The sequence below is a fragment of the Aedes aegypti genome, chromosome 3 (assembly GCF_002204515.2).
Source record: "Aedes aegypti strain LVP_AGWG chromosome 3, AaegL5.0 Primary Assembly, whole genome shotgun sequence".
Classification (NCBI taxonomy): domain Eukaryota; kingdom Metazoa; phylum Arthropoda; class Insecta; order Diptera; family Culicidae; genus Aedes; species Aedes aegypti.
Genome location: NC_035109.1, coordinates 401,667,637 through 401,689,354, shown reverse-complemented (window position 1 = coordinate 401,689,354; position 21,718 = coordinate 401,667,637). Strand labels below are relative to the sequence as shown.

The following is a 21,718-nucleotide window of genomic DNA, read 5'->3' as shown; positions in this document are numbered from 1 at the left end:
TAATAGTAATTGCGTTACTGCAATCAGCTGCGTAATGACTATTACGCAACGCCTTTTCATCACGTAACTGTTATGAGTTGCGTAATAAATCATTACGATGAGTAAAAATCAAATAATCTGCTGTAAAAATCATTATTCTGTATAGCTTAACGACTTATCGGCGTATGTTATTGAAGTTTACACTTATTCAGTTTGTACTAAAATGCAAATTCGAGACAGATGAAACGAATGGCTTCAAAGTGTACTGCGATCTGTCAAACTTGGGTACCTTTTGCTCTACCCAGGGACCAAATGCAGTACTATAAGTGATACCCAATCTGAGCCCGAGTGGGACGGACCTGGTAGAACGGCAGCCATTGGCGTAGGAACACGGGGTGCCAGGGGGGCCTGGCCCCCTCCAGAATCTTCCAGACCCCCCCTCAGAATTTTTGATGATAATAAAAAAAAAACAATTTGTTGACTCTTGTTATTGACAAAAATTTCTTCAGTAGTTACGCTATTTTATGTTGTACTCCTATAGTGAGAAAACCTCGCTTGTCTTACACAGCATCAGCGTGGCGGTTCTGACTTCGGTGAATCGCTTCTTCTTCTTCCTGGCGTTACGTCCCTACTGGGACAGAGCCTGCTACTCAGCTTAATGTTCTTATGAGCACTTCCACAGTTATTAACTGAGAGCTTACTTTGCCAATGACCATTTTTGCATGTGTATATCGTGTGGCAGGTACGAAGATACTCTATGCCCTGGGAAGTCGAAAAAATTTCCAACCCGAAAAGATCCTCGACCGGTGGGATTCGAACCCACGACCCTCAGCTTGGTCTTGCTGTATAGCTGCGCGTTTACCGCTACGGCTATCTGGGCCCCATGGTGAATCGCGCTACAACCGAAAGCTAAACCGTCCGTTGGTTACTGTTAGAAATGGCTTCTTGTTGTGTGCGATTTCGACATCCCCGTTACAAAAAATACCGTACAAATTAGCGTCAATATCCAGGAAGTTTGATTCCCAAAATTCGTTTTTTAATAATCCAAATAATGCTGATTTAGCATAAAACAGCATATTCACTGCATTCTGATTTATCATGTTTTTGAAGGAAACCCTGCTCGAAGTGTCCGGTGATGATGATTTCCCTTATGAGAATTCACTTATGAAATTCAAACATTAACTTAAACTCGTATAACATTAAAAAAAAAATTGAATAAAAAAAAGACAAAATTACTGAAGGAGTTTCTTAGATAATACAAAGCGGAAATTTTTGTCGAAAAATCAGGCTTAACATTCAACTTTGGCATGGCCAAGTTTTTTGTTAAGATGAATGCCAGAAATTTAACCTGGTGTGAAAAAATGTATTAAAATCGACCGTAGTGCTTTATTTCAGCAATAAATTAATTTTTATTCATTTTTTGAAGTATTTTTGTACGAATAAATTTTTGCTTAAGCTTTATTCTTACAATGAAACTTATTATTTCATAAATTATTTGAGTAATATCTAACAGATTTGTAGCAGATTTTTCCAAAAACGTTTCCATATTCTAGTATTTCAAAATTCTAGTATAATCAAATTCCTCAAGGAATATTGAAGGGTAGCTTCAGAACTTTTGCAAATCTCTTGGAAATTAGGAAATAAGGGGATAATATTGTGGGACTTGCTCATACTTTCGAAGCGAATTCCTCCTGGTGGACATAAATTCCTTCTATGCCTACTTTTTATTAGCAAATTGATTCCGGAAGATGTTCCCGTATTTACCTTAAAAATGTTACTTACATCCATCAAAAGTTCAGTTTTCACACGCAATTCTTCCAAAAAATAATTGATTCTGCCAAATCTAATACTGAGATATTTTGCTAAAGTTCTATTGGAAATTCTCATGTGAATTTATTTAAATAGTTTTTCCAAAAATGTTATTACATTTTTTCCGCAAAGTTTAACAAAAGACCTTAATAAATATTTCCAAAACACTTCACAAATTGCATCAAAATCTCTACTATGTTTTGTTTTTTTTTTCTAGAAATTTTGCTTCAAATTGTTTTTAAAATATCTCTTGCCTTCGAGGAAATTTGTTGAAACTCACGAGACAAAAAGAAGTTGGCATAGCGGTAAAGGAATCTGTAGAGAAACATGTAGCAAAATAACTGAGAAGGGGGAACGATTTATTGAGGTATTCATAAAGCAATTTATATTGATATTTCTTAAACACTTTTTTTACCAAGTTATTTTTACCAGTTATTGGCAGAATCCATATTCTTGGTTTGAATATTTGTGTGATATGAGGGCGAAATTTCTAGAGGCTAGAGGTCAAGGAAAGACAGATTTGAAGCATAATTCTGCAGAAGATTCTGATGGACCTTCTTGAGAGATTTGGTTTATTTGTAAATTCATTAGGGAGGTTTGAACTATCTTGTAATTTATCGCTAGAGAAAAGATTATAAATTATTTTTCATTGTACCGTCGCCCATCTATTGTTCTACCTGCTTCAACATTTTGTTGTTTCTCCTTCCTTCGCATGACGTTTTGAGGAACTTCGTACAAAAATTTTGTCATACTCCAAAAAGCAACATTTCCATGAATCTAAATAAAGGTAAATTAAAAGAGTTTTGGAAAATTGCAGAATTCTTATACTAATGGTTCCGGATTCTGAAAAGTCTATCAGGAATTCCTTAACAAACTTTCAGAGTAATGCAAAAGTTTCCCATATGATTCAAATTCATTTATATCTTGATCACGAATTTTACCACAATAGATCTTCGGTAACGTTCTTAAAAATACCGGCGATATTTCAAATCCTACAATTTACAAAATAATTGATGATCTACAAATTTGGAAATTTTAACGCTAGGAAAAAATGAGTTCTGCATCGATATGTTCAACATATTATCACTTAGAACAAATCTCGATCAAAATCATAGTCACGAGGACATGTACGCCCAATGCTAAAATGGGTGTGTTTGGCCGACAGGCCAACAGATGGCGGTAGTGAGTAAACGTCAAACACGAACAAAAACGATGCGAGCGCTGCGGGTGGTTGATTGGCCACCTACCATAGTTTTGAATCGACCGTTTAAAAGGTAGTTGATGGACAGTGATGAGAGTGTGACGTCTGTTTGTCTGTGATATTATCATGAAACTTCGGAGTTCATATTATTTAAAATTTTAGTTACAAATCATTTCAGTGAAAATTCAATCCATCCAAATGATTGGTGTTAAACATAATTTTCTATTATAAATGACACAGAAAAAAGAACAAGAATTTTTGTAGTAAATCCTATCTAAGATTTTCTGTGAGGTACATTGTCAACAAGCTTCAGAAATTCTACGATTTGTTTCTTAAATTTGACAACAGGAATACAGTTTTTTTTTTTAATTATATTTACGCTGCAATTTTTCAAAAAATAACCGACAAGGTTCTTTCTTTTGTATTTGTTTCAATTTTCAAAAGAGTCAATTAATTTTTCAAATCTGATATGGGGTGATTCGTAAAGGAATTGGTAAAGCAATCTCCTTAACAATATTGAAATATTCCAGGACTAGTTTTGAACCTAAAACTGTGGAGTGGATAAATTTTTGAATTTTATTTATGAAAGAATCCTGAGGTTACCATTCGCAAAAAAAATTGGGATTTTTTCTAAAACCTTAAATAATACTTGATGTAACTCCTAAAGAAAATTTAGGAATGAATTGCAAAATCTTAGTAAATCTGACAAATAATTCCCAAAAGGAACGTTAGTGCGGTTCAAAGAAAAAAAATCTCTGAAAAATATCAAAAATAATATAATTCTCTAAGAAACCCCTCAACAAATTACTCGGGAAATCTTTGAGTATTTTTGCGGGAGAGTTTTTAAAAGAACAGTTGAATGTTTTATGCTAGGAACTTTATAGAAATATTCTTTGAACATTTCTTAGTTAGGCATTATTGAAAAAATAAAGAAAAAAATTATATTTTCGAGAAAGTTTTGAAAGAAAGCGAGATGTTGCTCTGCTTGCGAGATGTTGAAATCTGAAATATAATTACAGCTAATGCTCGATAACTGGGTGCTATTTAACTGGGCTGCTTTTTAACTGGGTGCTCGCTAACTGGGCTGTAGCCCAGTTAAAAAACAGTTAAACGTCAAAAACTTTCACCATCCCGTAACTGACGAGGGGCGTGCAAATGCGAGTCACCGAGGAGGATCCTACGCCATATTTTCTGGCGAGCGACTCGTGCGAACCACCTCCTCTTTCGAAATCGTCAATAATTTTAACTTTTTCCACCAACGTAAAGGTTTTTTGTTTCCGTTTGCGGTTGGTGCCCGGTGGGATGTCCATTGCAGGAACGAAAACTGTATAATTCACCTCAAAATTTACAAGACGGTACGATTAAAACGCGAATTCAATGACGGAATGACACGAACACGACGCGATTCCAAAACCGAATAACGCCGATCAAAACTTTGCATCTAAGTCCCCCTCGATTTTTATTTGAATGTGTGTGTGCGTTGGAATGGCAGTCCAGTTATCGAGCACTGCTCGCTAACTGGAAGGTTCTCTCAGCCCAGTTATCGAGCATAAGCTGTATCTGTGAACAAAATACAGATAGATCTGCAGAGAGCTTCTCTGAGAAATCATGAATGACATTTTCTCAATTGAATTATTTTTAACTACTCATGAAATTCTTGTGGAATATTACGAGGAATTCTTACAGTAACACATGGAACAGCCAATCATTTCTTTTTAAGTTTGGATAATTTTTGCTGCGACTTTTTCAAACAATCCTGTAGATATATTTTGGAATGAACTTCACAAGCAGAGTTGGAAAAACTATTGGTGAACTCTCTGAAGAATTCGTGGAATGAATCCTTGCTTGGTGATCTTGAAGACATTTTTGGTGAGACTCCTGGAATTTTTTGAACTTAAAAATAATCCTCAGCAATTCCAGAAAATCCTAAACAAATTGTTAATGAACACAGGTGGATTCTTTAAACTAACAATTGGAATTATATAATAACTACGTAGAAGACCTTTCAGGATAAACGATTGTAAGAATTTCTAATGCATTATCTAGCAGAATCCTTCAAACGTTTTTTTTAGCAATTCGTTAGAGATTCTTCGAGATTTTTTTTGGTGAAATCAGAATGTCTGGGAATGATTTTGCGTGGCAAATCCAGGACGAACTCAGTGAAAACTGGTACAGAAGATCTTGGAGAAAGCACTGAAAGGTACGAAAATAATTCATGAAGAAATTCCCGTATGAATTCTCAGAGGAGAGGAATCTCTTCATATCTCATGGTTGAATACCTGAAAATTTCGTGGAAAAATCACAAAGGATGAGTTTTTTCGATACAATTTTTGACAGAATTACAAAAAGAATGCATCTTTTTCTTAGCGAAAATTAAAATTTACAAATATCACGGATGTGCCGCGAAATGAGACTAGATATTAAGTTAATAAAATCAATGCAAATCTGATAAAACTACGAAATTTGTAAAACAAGTATTTGGTAGGCCCCCCCTAGGCCCCCTCTAGCGAAAAATCCTAGCTACGCCAATGAGCAGCATGTATCTCGTAATACATTGACAGCCCTTGAATAAATAAATACCAAAGTCAAAATAAAGACCTCCATGTTTCTTACAGTTGCCTAGAATTTTATGGCACATGAGGTAAGAGAGCAAAATCTAGAATGCCGTGAAAAGTGTACTGTGATCTGTCAAACTTGGGTACCTCTTGCAGTATCAAGGGACCAAAAGCAGTACTAAAAGTGGTACCTATTCTGAACCCGACTACTATGTCTCTATGTAATCCTCCTTTTGGGCAAGGGACGTAAACGTTTTAGCTTTCGGTAAGGAATGCATTGCTTACGTTAAAACATTTAGAACCTTTGGAGTTTAAAACATAAAAACATTTGAATTTTTTTCTTTTCAACAAATTTTGGTCGTAGTTATCTCGCCAATATGATCCTACAAGTTTCCAGTAGGAACTAGGAACCGAACAAACCGCACACCAATGCTTATCAAGTGGTCGCGGTTGATCTCGCGGTTGTAGTCGTGAGACCGATGGATGTGTCTACATTTGCATTGAAAATGTTCGTCTCTTGGCGATGTTTATATCGTGTGTCTTGGCACTCGAAACACAGTGCTTTGAAGTTTGCTCACTTTCCTAGAGTTGATTATTTATTTACTAAAATGTCGAAGGGGGTACCAAATATTGATCTTGGAAATGGATACACCATTCCTGGACTGGGCTACGGAACGTATTTGGTAAGCTAGTCTTTGATCTTCATTGTAATAACCATCAGCTGCTGATTGAAACAACTGACCTTGATTCGAAACAGGCGAAGCAAGGGCAAGGAATTGACCTAGTGAAGAAGGCAATCGATGCAGGCTACCGACACATTGATACTGCTTTTTTGTACGAAAATGAAGTGGAAGTCGGCGAAGCCATCCGTGCAAAAATATCCGAAGGAGTAATCAAGCGCGAGGATGTCTTCGTAACTTCTAAGGTTAGTTTGCAACATGTAATGAACATTGGAAATTCTCAAACTTGTTATACCTTAGCTATGGAACACATTTCACCACGCGGACCACGTGGCCGAAGCTTTTCAACGGTCGTTCGACATGATCAACCTCGAGTATATCGATTTATATTTGATGCACTCGCCAATGGGACTGGAATTTCAGGGGTACGAGTACTCAAATATGCAACCGAAGGATTCCGATGGGAACGCGCTGTTCTCCGATGTGGACTACGTCGACACTTGGAAGGCGATGGAAAAATTGGTAAAAAGTGGCAAAGTTCGCAGCATTGGCTTGTCAAATTTCAACAGTGAACAAATCAGTCGAATCTTGGAAATTGCCGAAATCAAACCGGTTAACAATCAAATTGAGGTGAATCCGGGCTGGAATCAGAAAAAGTTGATTGAATTCTGTCGGAGTCATGACATAACGGTAACGGCGTTTGGACCGATGGGAAGACCGCATCGCGCTACTTATGGAAACAAAACGGCTCTGGGGGATCCACGAGTGTTGGATATTGGGAAAAAGTACGGTAAAACCGATGGACAAGTAATATTAAGATATTTGGTAAGGACAAAAGGCAGAATATCAGTGTCAGTGTTTGAGCTGTTCAATAAAATGCTTCCCATATTATTTTAGATTCAACTCGGCACGATTCCAATTCCTTACTCAACAAAAGAAGAACGGATTCGGCAGAACATCGACGTGTTTGACTTCAGTTTGACTGACGAGGAAATGCAATACATGGATTCATTCCAGTCGGAGCGAACGCTGCCCTTCCCTCCATTAAAGAAGCACAAATATTACCCATTTGATGCTGAATTTTAAAGGTTCAGACATTTCAAAAAGGACAACTAATTTCGGGCACATATAACGTACTACATAGAGAACTAATCATGTCTCGTGTCTATTTAAAACTGTTTGAAAAAATAAAAGCGATTTTTTACTCAGAGTACAAATGTTGTTCTCGCCTTCTGAACTTCACTTCCAATAAACAAACAAGATTTGAGCCTTGACAATATTTTTCAAGAAATCAAATTATGAGTCTCCCAAATTAATTATGTCCACTTCTTGGAAAAAGACACAAAAAACGTTTTTTTTTTCTGTTTGGGGTTCAACTAAGCACTGTCCAGCAGAACGCGTGCAGAACTAACCAAGTTAAGTGTTGCAGCTATAGACATTAAAAAAAAAAATACACCTGTGGAAACTATTTATTTGCGGAGACGATAACAATGTGAAAGATCGATTTTCAACACATCCATTCAGGCGCGATGCCTATTGCGAACTCTATATTGTTTTTTTTTGGTTTATTAGATAGAGATGAATCAAAGTCATACACCTCTTTTTTTTATTCAAAAGCTCAAATTTAAAGAACAAAATTACCCAAGGAATTGTGCCTAGAGGCTGGAATTTCAACTGAATTCAATGAAAATATCTAAAAATTGATTGAGAAAATACTGTAGAAATCCAACACAAGACGATCTTCTAGTTTTGTTCAATTGGTCGGTGTTCAGACAGACCGGACTATTATGGCGTTCTAAAGATACGTTATGGACTCTATCAATTCTGATTTTTCCGGGGCTATTTTGATACAGATGTATCATCAAATAGATAAGTTCCTTAATTACAGCAAATGAAACAAGTATTTTGATATTTTCAATGTCTGGGGTACGTTTTCCTGGAGCCATTGAAAAACAGTCTGTCCGTACACCGACCAATTAGTTCTTAGATGAAGATGAAGAGAACTACTTATCACGATGGGAATTGGATAGATTACAGTAACGAATCGATCAAATTTTCCACGTGATCAATTGTGCAGTTTCTTTCGATTATTTTGTCAGTGGTGTGAGATCGTTGTTAACTTTAAATTTACGTTCCGCAAACTTGGTAAAAAATCAGATGTTCCACCGAGGAGGTGCTGTAGGAATTTAAAAGGGCGTTAATTATTTCTCTTTGAATTAGCATCTCAGCTTTCTTTCCTACATATGCTAATAGTTATAAAATGAAAGATTCATTCATGTAAATTGCATTTCGGGAAAGTCAGGTAAATTTCCGATAAGAAAATATCTGTAATATTCGCGAGGCTTTTGAACATTTAATTTTATTGAGAAAGATTTTTAAACACAGAAAATGTTCAGAATTCAAAAAAATATCTGAATGAGTTTCTTCGGAAGTAGGTACCGCCGCACAGTGATTCTAAGATGGAGAAAAGTGAAAAAATCAACTTGCACTATCAATTTTAATATTTCTTTTGTATTTCACCACAATATTCAATTTCAGTCCTTATTCAGAATTGCATTAGTATATGATGAAAATTGAACTCTTCACAATATTTCAAAGAATACGAGCATTATGCTCGTGTTTTAAGCTTCCTGGTAAAATATACCATAATGAGCATTTATAGACTTTTTTCGGTGACCGCGACTCTACTCAAAGCGGAAGAAAGTAAAAAAATAAAGAAAGAATATGATGGATAGAATTGCAAGCGAGCGATGCAATAAATGAATATAAGTTGAAAACAAACAAAAAAAAAAAACAATCATCGCATCAATAATGAAGTCATGCGGTGATTAAGCCTTGGACATAAAACCCAATTGACGAAATGTGTCTAAACTACAGTTCAAATAAGATTTAGGCGAATTATTTAACATGATACGCGAAAATTCCAATAAGTAACGCGACTTCCATATGAATCCCCGAAAATATGTAAAGTAGTGACCAACACTACAGCAAAACCAGGATGTTAGGCAACAATTTGTCGTTTCGATTGTATTGCACTCAGCAGATTTGAATATGGGACCGTTTGAATATTGCGTAACGCAATAGGGGTAGGGAGCGGATCTTCCAAAGTTTATGGTCTTTTCAAAACTTTCAAATTTTCCATACAAAAGCTGTTACGTGGGGAGTGAGAGGGTCTTAAATTGACAAATTTTACGTAACGCAATATTTTATTCATCCCTACTCAGAATAATATGAGAACATATAAATAAAAGTCTTACTGAAGTGTTGAAAAAGAGAATATACGTTAACAAATCATTTCAAAAGATGCTTGTACAAAGAAGCACAAGGTTTTCATATTGAAAAAGTCTTTTTTTTATATGGCTCAGATGCCATTAAACTTGACAGAGCCAATATCATAAGTTGATCTCATAAAATTCCGGTACATGAAGAAGTTACCCACAAAGGATGAGTAGTTACAGATGATTAGCATCAGATAAATGATAATTAGAAATCTTCGTTCGAATATGAGAAATCCATTCCAAGACTTTTTTTCGCTGTTTTTATGAAGAGGAATCATTGTGCGCTGTGTTGGGCAACATTGGGACAAAGACGAAATTAAGACAAAGTAGTCGGGCTCAGAGTGGGTACTACTTCTAGTACTACATTTCGTTCCTTGGTACTGCAGTTGGTACCCAAGTTTGATAGATTGTAGAACACTTATCACAGTATTCTTGGTTCTGCCATAAAATGACTTTGACCACCCTTTTCAAACCATAATGATTCAGCATTCACTTACTTTTCGAGTTTAACATGGCATTATTTGAATATTCTGCTTTGAATTTTCTGAGAATACTGTTCTTGGTTTGGTTTTGCTCTTCATAAAAAAAATCTTTATCTGGAATGCCGCCCAGAATTATACAAGAATCCTGCACGGAAATCCAACAAAGACACATGAATTTTTCAATTCTAAATAAAATTCTGTGCAATTTCTTAAAAAATTCCGAGAAAATATTGTCTACAATTTCATGGTTTTGCTTGAAACCAGCTCATATGTATAGCGATTAACACTCCCAGGTTTGTTTGAAATTCATGCCTGACATTTTTAGAGAAAACAACCTATGATTTGTGTTTGTGTTTCAGCTTTTTAAAATAACTTTTGTTCATGTTTGAATCAAACCGTCTGATAGTATTTCAGTTTCGCTGAAATCCTGATAAAATTATACTTATAACTCAAACAAATTTTCATAATGAACCTTAAATTGATCATTTCTATCAAAAAATACCAAACTGAGATAAAAGCATGAAATAAACTTTAAAGTTGTAATAATTTGTCTTGATATGTTTAAAATCAAAGATGATAGTTCATTCAACGGGCCAGTTATTAGAAGAATCCTAGCCTACATATAACTAATTGGTAATGTGCTTAGGTCATATTGACATCCTACAGAAGTTTACAACCAGTCAAAAATCAGACCAGTACGGTTCCCTGCTTGCTTTGGTTGTTGTGCTGATTCGAAAGCCGTTGTGTTTGTATGTTTCTATGCTTTCTCTCGACGTACTGTTGTAGTAGGCGTTGCTGCTCGCACAGAACCAACATAAACAAGCATCACAGGTTCGGCTATTGCAATTACAGTATTTTGCATCCATCGTTGAGATTGCCGGCCGGTTCATAATCGCTGTCACAAACGAAATATTACGACGTACTATTGATTCGTCTACATTACATGTAAGTACCTTTTTAAATAAATTTACTAATCAATAGTGTTCACCCCGTTGGTGAGATCAAGTAATGTGTAGATAGTTGTCTGTCGACTCCATATGTATATTTTTTTGCATTCTCTATCATCCATCGGTGGTATTACTAATATGTAGCTAGTCATATCTCTGTACTTCATACGCTAGCAGGTCCGATTAAATTATAAATAGTAACCGCTGCCGTTTGATGGCTTTCAGTGTCGTCCACGTCGCGTCGGTATTCGGATCAGAACTCGCCACTCGGACTCAGTGATTCACTCCCCCCTTTGTTTAGATTGCAACAACAATGGCATCCAAGGTACCACGAGTGACGCTCAACAATGGCAAATCGATTCCGATTCTCGGTCTGGGAACGTGGGGTGTAAGTATTATCAGTGTATTACTAGTGTATTAGAATTGATTGAATGGTGTTCGGAAACATCTGGAATGCAGCAATCGTTGCATAATTCTGTTTCATTACACACCGAGGAAGAGATAAGCAAAGTGCTCTTTTGCACAGCAAGTAGGTCATACATAGGTAAAATTGTTCTGATCGGTATCGGAGAATGATTAAGCAAAACGGTTCCTTGGTGTTTAATTTTTGATAACAAACGTTGCAATTACAACAGTTATGTCAACAAAGGATCATGCCAACGTCATGCTTGTTGTCCAGGGTCTGGGATAGGGGAACCATGATTTTGGTGTTGCTATAGTTGAAATTGTGAAAATGTTCCTTTACTACATAACTAGTGCTCCCAGCAAACTTGGTCTTGCCATCAAGTAGGCTGTTTGAAAATGTTATGACATCTCCCAGTTTCTCTTTTTTTTTCGGAAGACTTTTCGAAACTTTTTCTCCATAGGAATACGTTGAAGCCCTGAGGAAAGTAATTGTTCAAATTGGATGTCTCGTTATCAATCCAACTCGTGACATACAAACAGAATTCCATTTTTATTTTTGTAGACTACGTTGTAGAGCATGCTTTGCTTTAATTTAGTATGTAAAAATACCTCGATCTGCTGAGCAATTTATCTAAGCGATCTCTAAAGAAAATTCTAGAGGTGTGTAAACAGAAATTATTTTAGCAAGTAAAATCAGTCACGTATAATTGAGTTAAGCTGAGTTTTCAACATAAATCTTCTAATGCTATTTCAGCTACCCTAATAAGATAATATGAGTCGTTCAGAAAGAATAGGAAAAAAACAGCAAATCAAATTGTCCTATAATGAAAAGTAACCGCATATCAGTCCCACTACAGATTTCCGCATTGTGTAACAACAACATAAACTGTGATTTAATCATCTTTATATTTTTCTGGGGAAGATATCGTAGTGAAATGAAAAGAAGATATCGTAGTACAGGTCGGACTCGATTATTCGGAGTGTCGATTTTTTTTTTCACTCTGGATAATCGAATTTTCCGGATAATCGAATCACTAAGAAAAATATTGAAATCTTTGATAAAAGAACTAAAATATTATCTTTATTTTATTATACAGTCGACTCTCCACATCTCGATGTTCTACATCTCGATATCTCTCCTTATGTCGATGATTTCATAAGTCCCTTCAGTCTGCATACATTTTTACTCTCCATATCTCGATATCCTCCTTATCTCGATATCTCCATATCTCGATGTGTTTCTGTTGATTGTTTGTTCTCAATTTTCTCTCCGTATGTCGATATGACCAATATCGAAGGTTACTAGACCAAAGTTGTGGGATTCAAAACAAATTGGGAGCGCAAAATGACGTCTGTTTGTGTATTACTTTCTTGGCAACGGAGTGATTTTCAATCTAGTATTCATCAGAGATTTGTTCTTTGTCTCGATCTCTCCCTATCTCGATGGTCCCTTCGATATCGAGATGTGGAGAGGCGACTGTAATAGTATATTATATAGCATTATATATTTTATTAGTATTAGTATTTTATATTTTATTATATTAGTTATTTTATTTATATGATGCGGTGGTGTAGCCAGAATTTTTTTCTAGGAACAGTACGGGCCTTTACAAAAAAAAAAAACAAATTTTTGACCAGCATACACAAAAAAAACACTTTTTCAAACCCCCTCTTCTTAAACACGTTCTTAACTGCAAAATCATTCATATTGTATATGGCAATACCAAATTTTCTCAGATTTATGCATAAAAATTGAAAAACAAGAACATCAAAAACCAAATTCCGGATAATTGAGTCTAAAATTCCGGATAATCCAATCCCGGATAATCGAGTCCCCGGATAATCGAGTCCCCGGATAATCGAGTCTCCGGATAATCGAGTCCGACCTGTAGTGTGAAAGTTTCAAAAAGATTTGAACATGTTCCAATCCTCTTGATTTATTTCAGAAAATTCGTATGGAAAACGACTTTAGAAACTGTGCAGCCCATTTTCTCAATGCTTACTTTTTACAGATGGGACTGACAATCCTGAGCTGCACAGAAACTGTATAGGGTAAGTGTTCCCTTAGTTGTGGGTGTTCCTATAGTTGCGGTAGTGCCGTTTTCACTGATTTTACTATATTAGCCACAGAACTGACACTGCCAATCGACGTATTGGCTTGTTTGAACACGGAATAGTTGAAAAAAGCGTTCAAATTGCATCAAAACTGATGAAATATCACTAAAATTGCTAAACTTTTTCTTACCTGTACCAATAGTTGCGGTAAAGTGTTCCTATAGTGGAGGATCCCATAAGAAAACAACGGATACCGCAACTATAGGAACACAAATTAAAAAAATACCGCAATTAAAGGAATAATGTATCAATAGTGGAGGTATTATTATTCACTGACATGCCGTGGATTACTGCGATGAAATCATTTTTCTCTTTGCATCAATGGTCGTTTCTTCCCGTTACAACATTAACATGTACATTAATTGCGCTTCTTGAATTTAGACGGTTAAACGAAGTTCAATCGTGCTTAGTACCTCCACTATTGGTACATCTACCCTAATGAGCGTTTGATAACGATGCCCACGATTTTATTAAAAAAATATAATTTTATTCGAACCTAGTCTGCCGCGAATCGCAAGTCAGTCCCATCTGTAAAAAGTAGGCATTGAGAAAATGGGATGTGAAGTTTCCAAACTCGATATGCACACGAATATTCAAAAAATTCCTGAGGATTGGAACATGTTCAAATCTTTGTGAAACTTCTACTTTTTGCTTCTCACTACGATATCTTTCAAGGAAAAATATAAAAATGATAAAACCACGGTTCATTTTTGTGGTACAAGGTGCGAAAATTTGTAGTGGGACCGATATCCGGTTACTTTTCGTTATGGGACAATTTGACTTGGTATTTTTCCTACTTTTTCCAAACAAACCTTATAATCTCATTAGGGCATCTGAAAGAGCCCTGAACTCAGCTCAGTTTTGACGAAAATTCAGATGGGACTGACTTGCGATTCACGGCAGTAGTGGTCCCACCAAACTTTGTCTTACCATCAAGTAGGTTGTTGTAAAACTTCATGTAATTTCTCATACAAAATAACACATTATTCCGGAAACTTTTACAAACTTTTTCTTCGCACTATCACGTCGCATCCCTTGCCGAGTGCAACTGTGAAAAACTTACGTCAATCCGTTCTCAAGCCATTTTGTGACATACAAACGCCACTCCATATTTATTTGTATCGATAATTTTATCAGGAATCTGCATCAAAATCATCTAGTTTTGTTTAAACATCCAATCAAAAGTTCTATGAAATAGAGAAACTGTCGCAAGAGTTCAAAAGAATATTGCGCAAATGTGTGTAGAAATTATGTCTATAATTTAGATAGAACGACGTGATCAACGAGGATTTATTTTCAAACCATTCTTCTGGATTTGGTAATAATGCTGTTTGTGATTTTATAAGAATCTTATTCCGAAATCCATCAAGAATTCAGTGGAAGCTTTTTTCAAGGACTTTGTGACAATTATCGTTTGGATTCAGTAATCTTGGCTAGAATTCTGTGTTTTGTTTGAAAATGTTTGAGAATCCCGCAATGCAATTTTAAGAAACCCTTTGAAAGATTTTCGTGAAAATTCTGTGAGAATTCTGTACGAAATTTTGTGAAAAATCTATCTTCATCAGGATTCTATGTAAATCCTTCTTAAAATTGTATTAAATCCATACCTTCGATAATATGAGAATTAAGCCTTTGAATCATGATGTTGTATTAGAAATATTGAATATTGCTGGAAAGTAATTCTGTTTTTTTTCTATCAAATAGCGGAGAAAGTCATGACAGATCAATTGTTTTTTTGGTAGATAGTCCTAATAAAATAATAATTGAACTAAAACTGAAACTGAAGTGATTTTTAGCTACCTTGTCATCGATGAATTATCAATTGATAAACAAGCCTGCTTCTATTATCAATTATTGAAATATGTTTGCACACATCTTTTCGTGAATACGGTATGAATGTTGCATATAAGTATCTTTACAAAAAAAAAATATTGGTTCGCTACTCTGCGAGTTTACGTAGTTTAATTCATATTTTACATAATACATATTGAAGGACACGTACCTTTACTTCTTCTTTTTAATTGCAAAAAAGAACTTTAAATATTTCGACACATGAAGTGTCGACGCTATTTCCATTGACTGTTAAGACTATTTGAATCACTTACAAACGCAACAAACTTTGTGAATTGTTCGTCGTTAGATATGTCGAAATATTTTCTGTTCAGGAGAGTAGAATAGAAGAAGACTATGTGAAAAGATTTTTTTACACTGATCGCATCACTTACCTAGGTGAATCCAGATTGTGTAGCTTCTGAACCCCTCCCACAAACAAAAACTCCTTCCCGTGACAACCATGAAGATGCAGAGGTATACTCGGTCTTTAGTAACAATGGATGTCACACTAACATTACTTCCCTTCTCCGATTAGCGTAAGGACTAGGCCGGTGCCGTTATTGACTTTATAATATTTGGAATACTCGAAATTATACACTGATGCTAAGCTACTCCCAAGCAATTTCGATTGATCTTATCACTCACGGAATCGCAACTACAAATTGTACGGACATCAATGCTTATGCTCATGCTCAATTTGAGCAATCAGTGAAGAAGATACTGAAATCATAGAGTAAAGATAAGAGAGCCTCAATAATCGTTAAACATCAATCCATTTAACTTCAACCAGGTTATTTTAAATCTCATTTTTTGTCAGTCTCCTCCCGGTGAAGTCGCACAGGCAGTAAAGGATGCCATTGACGTTGGCTACCGTCACATCGATGGTGCCCATGTGTACCAAAATGAACACGAGGTTGGCGAAGGTGTTAACGCTAAGATCGCTGAAGGCGTTGTCAAACGGTAAATTTGTTAAGCTATATCTTAGTTCAAGCAGAATGTTCAATACAAATTTCTCATTCTTCCCCAATCAGTGAGGATCTGTTCATTACGAGCAAGCTGTGGAACACTTTCCATCGTCCGGATCTGGTCGAAGGTGCCTGTCGAACGACGCTGAAGAACCTTGGACTGGAATACGTCGACCTGTATCTGATCCACTGGCCGATGGCCTACAAGGAGGACGGCGAGCTGTTTCCCGCCGATGCCGACGGAAAGACAGCTTATTCCGACGTTGACTATTTGGACACCTGGAAGGAAATGGAAAAGTTGGTCGAATTGGGACTTGCCAAGAGTATTGGCATTTCCAACTTCAACTCGAAACAGGTCGAACGGGTTTTGGCTATTGCCAAGATCAAGCCAGTGACGAACCAGGTTGAGTGCCACCCCTATCTGGCTCAAACTAAGCTGTCAGCCTTCTGCGCTAGCCGAGATATTGTCATTACCGCGTACAGTCCCCTCGGTTCACCCAACCGTCCATGGGCTAAGCCAGAAGATCCCCAACTGATGGAAGACCCGAAAATTGTTGCCATTGCCAAGAAATACAACAAGACATCAGCTCAAATCTTGATTCGGTATCAGATTCAGCGAGGCCACGTAGTTATCCCCAAGTCCGTGACCAAATCACGCATCCAATCCAACTTTGAGGTGTTTGACTTTGAGCTAACCGAGGACGATATGAAGCTGATCACGTCCTTCGACTGCAATGGACGTTTGGTGCCGATTACCAGGTTAGGTTCATTCTATTCTCTCGACATACTATTTTACTTTAAAATTGTCTACAATTGCAATTATTTCAACACATAGCGCTGATACCAGTCCATATTACCCTTTCCACGAGGATTTTTAAGCTGTGCCTGTTGTCAAGCGAAATTTGAAGAAAACGTAAACGTTCTGCTGCCAATGTGTAATTATTATCTGTAGCGTTTGGTTTGTTGTACCCCATCTTAACTCGGCTTGGCTTATCACTTCCTGCACTAATTATAATGAGTGGTTTGACACTTCCTAATGGTTTCCATCTGTAATCTTCTTGTTTTGCGTATTAGAATTGTTTTGCGGCAATTAGGCTCTTCCCTTTAGCTTATCTGGTTTATTAAAAATCCGACTTGGTCGAGACGATTCTTTTCTAACTGGCGATAATGTTTTTCAGTGCTGCTGGTCACCCGTATCATCCTTTCGAGAAGGAAGAATTTTAGTTGCGTCCGCACACAAATGTCGCTGAAATCATCACACCATACTGTCCTTGGAAGAACAACCCGTTTGGATGGCTTCGTTGTGAAGTATCACTTGTACTACCGATCGGGATTCCCTTTTGTTAATTGTCGCTTTATTATAATGGAATATACTGATTTTTAACGATTTCGTTTGGTCTAGTTTGTTAGAAACATATCACTTCCAATAATGTTTACCACCCTAATCAGAACTCCTCAGAAGGATGCCGATCTGACCCACGGTAGACACAACAAGGTAGGCTATTCCCACGTGTAAACAACGATTTTCCATCAAAACATGTGTCGGCATTCCTATCGTCAAGCATGAGGCCTTGAGGATAGTAAAGGAGAGCAGGCCTTGCTTTCTTTTGCACTCGTTCGAGTTTGCGATAGGAATGACGTCACTGCCAAATGTCATTTTTCGGAGTATAATACCTTGCTTCTTTTTACCGTGATCTGACCTAAAATTTTACAAAAAATCCAAGTAACATGTTCTGCCTACAGATGTTGCTAGAAATCTGGGGAATGGGGACATATTGTCAATATAGTTTTTGAACAATTTAGAAATCTAGTAAGAAATCCACATAAATCAGTCTAGTAATCCGTCAGCTATCCAATCGAGCATTATTAGACGGGAAACTTTCAATATTTTCTACTTCTTATTCTGCAAACTTATTGTTATAAATCGTTGAAATTTTTACAGGAATTTCAACGATTCATCAAGTAGAGTGAGAAGGGCCAAGATAGGTTAGTCTCATTTTCCGCAAAACATATTAGGGGTAAAAGTGTTGAATAATTCACTCTGAAGCATATTTCAGCTGAATGAACTGTTGTTCAGCTGCTAATGTTACTTGGGTTTTATATCTAGTCTAGTAACCTTTGAAAGTGGGTATGGACCGATGCACGGGTTCACTAATTTGACGTTTGAGCGGTGCCGAATTCACTCGTTGTTATGGTCACGTAAATAACACGGCACCACTCAAACGTCAGGTAGTGAACTCGTGCATCGGTCCATATCGTCATACGAAAAGAAAATCGGGAACGAAAATCACATCGAGATAAAGAGATATCGAGATAAGGAGGATATCGAGATATGGAGAGTGCAAATGTATGCAGATTGAAAGGACATTTCAAAAATATCATCGACATAGGGAGAGATATCGAGATGTAGAACTTCGAGATGTGGAGAGTCGACTATCATAGGTTTTTTTTTCAATGGAATGGTTGAATGGAGAATGGTTTTCCCGGGAAAACGATGGGCAACGATGGATAGCGTATAGTGCTGTGTGAAGATATCGGGTGCATTATCGGACCCGTTTGAAACACGCAAAGGACTTCGACAAGGCGATGGTCTTTCCTGCCTCTTGTTCAATATTGCGCTAGAAGATGTTATTAAATGGACGGGCTTCAACATGCGGGGCACGATCTTCAATAAATCCAGCCAGTTCATCTGCTTTGCTGACGACGTGGACATTGTCGGAAGAACGTTCCAGGTGGTTTCTGAACAGTATACCAGGCTGAAACGTGAAGCAGATCGGGTTGGATTGAAGGTAAATACGTAAATACGTCGCAGACGAAATATCTGCTGGCTGGAGGAACCGAGCGCGATAGATCTCGCATTGGCAGACGCGTGATGATCGACGGAAATGAGTTCGAGGTGGTAGACGAATTTGTCTACCTTGGATCATTAATATCGTCGGATAACAACTGCAGCAGAGAAATCCGAAGACGTATCATTGCCGGATGTCGTGCTCACTACGGACTCCACCAGACCTTGCGGTCTGGTATACTTCACTTCCGTACTAAGTGTACCATGTATAAGATGCTGATAAGACCGGTAGTCCTCTACGGGCATGAGACGTGGACAATGCTCGAAGAGGACCTGCAAGCGCTAGGAGTTTTTGAACGACGTGTGCTTAAACGCTAACAGTTGGCGCCAGCGGCAAAAAGTACAGGCAACAACCTTTCGAACATTCAGCTTCTTTCACTGGCCGCCGAGCGACGACACTGGTGTTTGTATTGAATACATCCACACTGAAGGGTCTATTGACTGTTTAACGAGAAACTTGCGACGATCGACGGTTCGGTTTTGCGTCGTCCGATAGATTTTGCTCACGGTTTCGCGCGTGTTTTCGTCGAAGTATCGAAGTGAGCCGTGCTAAAAATCGGACGTGAAAAGTTTTCGCTGCCGTCAAAAATGTATTTTTTCTGCCTATTCATTGTATTTAATTGTTGTAGTTTTATTATCAAAAGTTTGTCATATAAAAGAAAGCCAAAAGAAGTGTCATATAAAACAATAAATAGTGATTTGAATTGTGTTTCGGGTGCCGTGATCCAGTCCAGCTTGATTTTGGATGCCGTGGTGCTCGGGCCGGAACACATTTTTCCATTCGGAGGTTACAGATGGCACATGTTTTATTGAAACAATCCGGTGAGTTTGTTCCATTACTTTATGAATCGCATTTTGATAGGTATCGGATCGATAATTGCCTTTTGACGGGTTTGCTTTGACGGAACTTGCTGCGTGTTTTCGTTACGGGAACTTTTTTTTTCGCCAATCTTCGGAGATAAACAATTTTGTTCGGTTCGCGCATTCCGCTGTGATGATAGCTTGCTGATAGTGCGATACGATTGCTTGGCCGAGTATTATTCGTATATTAAAAAGTGCTTTAATCGCGTTTGCTTTTTTTTATTTTTATTTTTATTTTTTTTTACGATACAATGACCCTAGAGGGATTGGTTCTGCTTTGTATTTACTTCTGAGCAGAAAAAAAAACACCCGAATCATCATAACAAGTGTCTAATATGAAATCCAGTAAAAAAGGTTCTCTTTTAATTGCCGGCATTCAAAAGAATAAATTTACAACACTTAACCACAAATGCCCTTTGTCTATCGCTAGCTTTTCAGGCGAATCCTGACGTCAAACCTTTCCCATTCTCCCCCTCCGTAGCACTTATTAGGGTGTCGCTGAGTCGGTGGCCTCTCATTAAGTAAGTGCTACAGCAACATTTCCTTTTCCTAATCCAAGTTACGGTAAAGATGGGCGTGGTCGGGAATAGCAATATTCATGCTTTTGGTAATATTGTCCAAGATTAAGCCAAGGTTTACTCCCCAGCCTTGTTCCTGAAAGCAGTCTGAGTAAAATTATCAAATTACACATGAATGTTGCTAGTATCCAATCTACGAAGTATACCGTAACTACGCTAACGCTAACGCTAACGTGTGCTTAGGACGATCGTCGGCGGAGTATGTGAGAACGGCGTATGGAGGAGAAGAATAAACCATGAGCTTGCGCAACTCTACGCTGAATCCAGTATCCAGAAAGTCGCCAAAGCTGGGAGGGTACGATGGGCGGTACACGTTGTGAGAATGCCGGACAACAATCCCGCAAAAATGATGTTCACCTCAAATCCGGCCGGCACGGTGCTCCCCTGATCGTTATTATCAGAAAAAAATCTCTATCAAATTTGTGCTCACCAGTCGTTTTCTATAGCTTAGTTGCATGTCTGGGCAAAATTTTAAAAATCGTAGGGCCCGTTTTGAAGTTACGCCCTTTTTATTGGATAAGTCTACTAATTCAAAGGAAATCTGAGATATTTAAACGGAATTTCGTTGGCCGTGGTTATCAGAAGAAATGTAGCATCAAAATTTGATTCATAGTTGGTTTGTTTAGTTATTTGCTGAGAGAGAGGAGACAGCTTACTGACAACTTACTTGTTTCCTTGGCTTCTTGGATTTCTTCTTCTCAAGTTGGGGTTATGCACAATGGTTCAGAGAGCACAAACTGGGTCAAAACCATTTTCACATGATCATAAATTTAAAAAATTTCAAAAGCAATTTGAATCCAATCGAAAATATTTAAATATTCAACAATTTTATATGCGAGAGCACAGGAAAACAACTTGAATTTTCAATCACATCCAGTTTTAGATTGGCCAAATTTTGACGGTTTTTCACGCTCTGCCCTTCGAATGTGCGGTTTTCCAGTGACAGTTGATGACAGGTTCCCTTGACTTTTTGGAGCTCGCAATCTAAGCCAGCTGTCTCCTCTCTCTCAGGTTATTTGTAACCTCCTGGTGCAGTTATAAATGCAAAAATAGACGAAATTTGGAGTTACGTCATATTTGAATCGTTCCAAAGTCAAATCGTCCCATAATGAAAGATAATTGCCCTACAGATTTTCGTACAGTGTAACACAAAAATTAACCGTATTCTTATCATCTTTATAT

At 37.3% G+C, this 21,718-nt stretch overlaps 2 protein-coding genes across 4 annotated transcripts; both read left to right on the top strand.

The window, feature by feature from the left end:
• The first annotated feature begins 6,040 nt into the window (after positions 1-6,040).
• Positions 6,041-7,441, top strand: LOC5564109 (1,5-anhydro-D-fructose reductase). Its single transcript, XM_001648410.2, has 4 exons — positions 6,041-6,227; positions 6,302-6,469; positions 6,525-7,049; positions 7,122-7,441. The coding sequence occupies exons 1-4, from the start codon at positions 6,051-6,053 to the stop codon at positions 7,308-7,310; spliced, it is 1,059 nt and encodes a 352-aa protein (XP_001648460.2). The 5' UTR covers positions 6,041-6,050; the 3' UTR covers positions 7,311-7,441.
• A 3,338-nt stretch (positions 7,442-10,779) lies between these two features.
• Positions 10,780-17,637, top strand: LOC5564133 (aldose reductase). Of its 3 annotated transcripts, none has more exons than XR_002502726.1 (6): positions 10,780-10,929; positions 11,157-11,319; positions 16,102-16,244; positions 16,316-17,008; positions 17,085-17,184; positions 17,428-17,637. XR_002502726.1 is itself a non-coding variant. In XM_001648413.2 (6 exons), the coding sequence occupies exons 2-5, from the start codon at positions 11,245-11,247 to the stop codon at positions 17,125-17,127; spliced, it is 954 nt and encodes a 317-aa protein (XP_001648463.1). In that variant the 5' UTR covers positions 10,780-10,929; positions 11,157-11,244; the 3' UTR covers positions 17,128-17,162; positions 17,428-17,637. The 3 variants fall into 3 exon arrangements, 2 of the variants coding, with proteins under 2 accessions (XP_001648463.1, XP_001648461.1); XM_001648413.2 differs by having other exon boundaries at positions 17,085-17,162; XM_001648411.2 differs by lacking the exon at positions 17,085-17,184 and having other exon boundaries at positions 10,781-10,929.
• Positions 17,638-21,718: the final 4,081 nt, after the last annotated feature.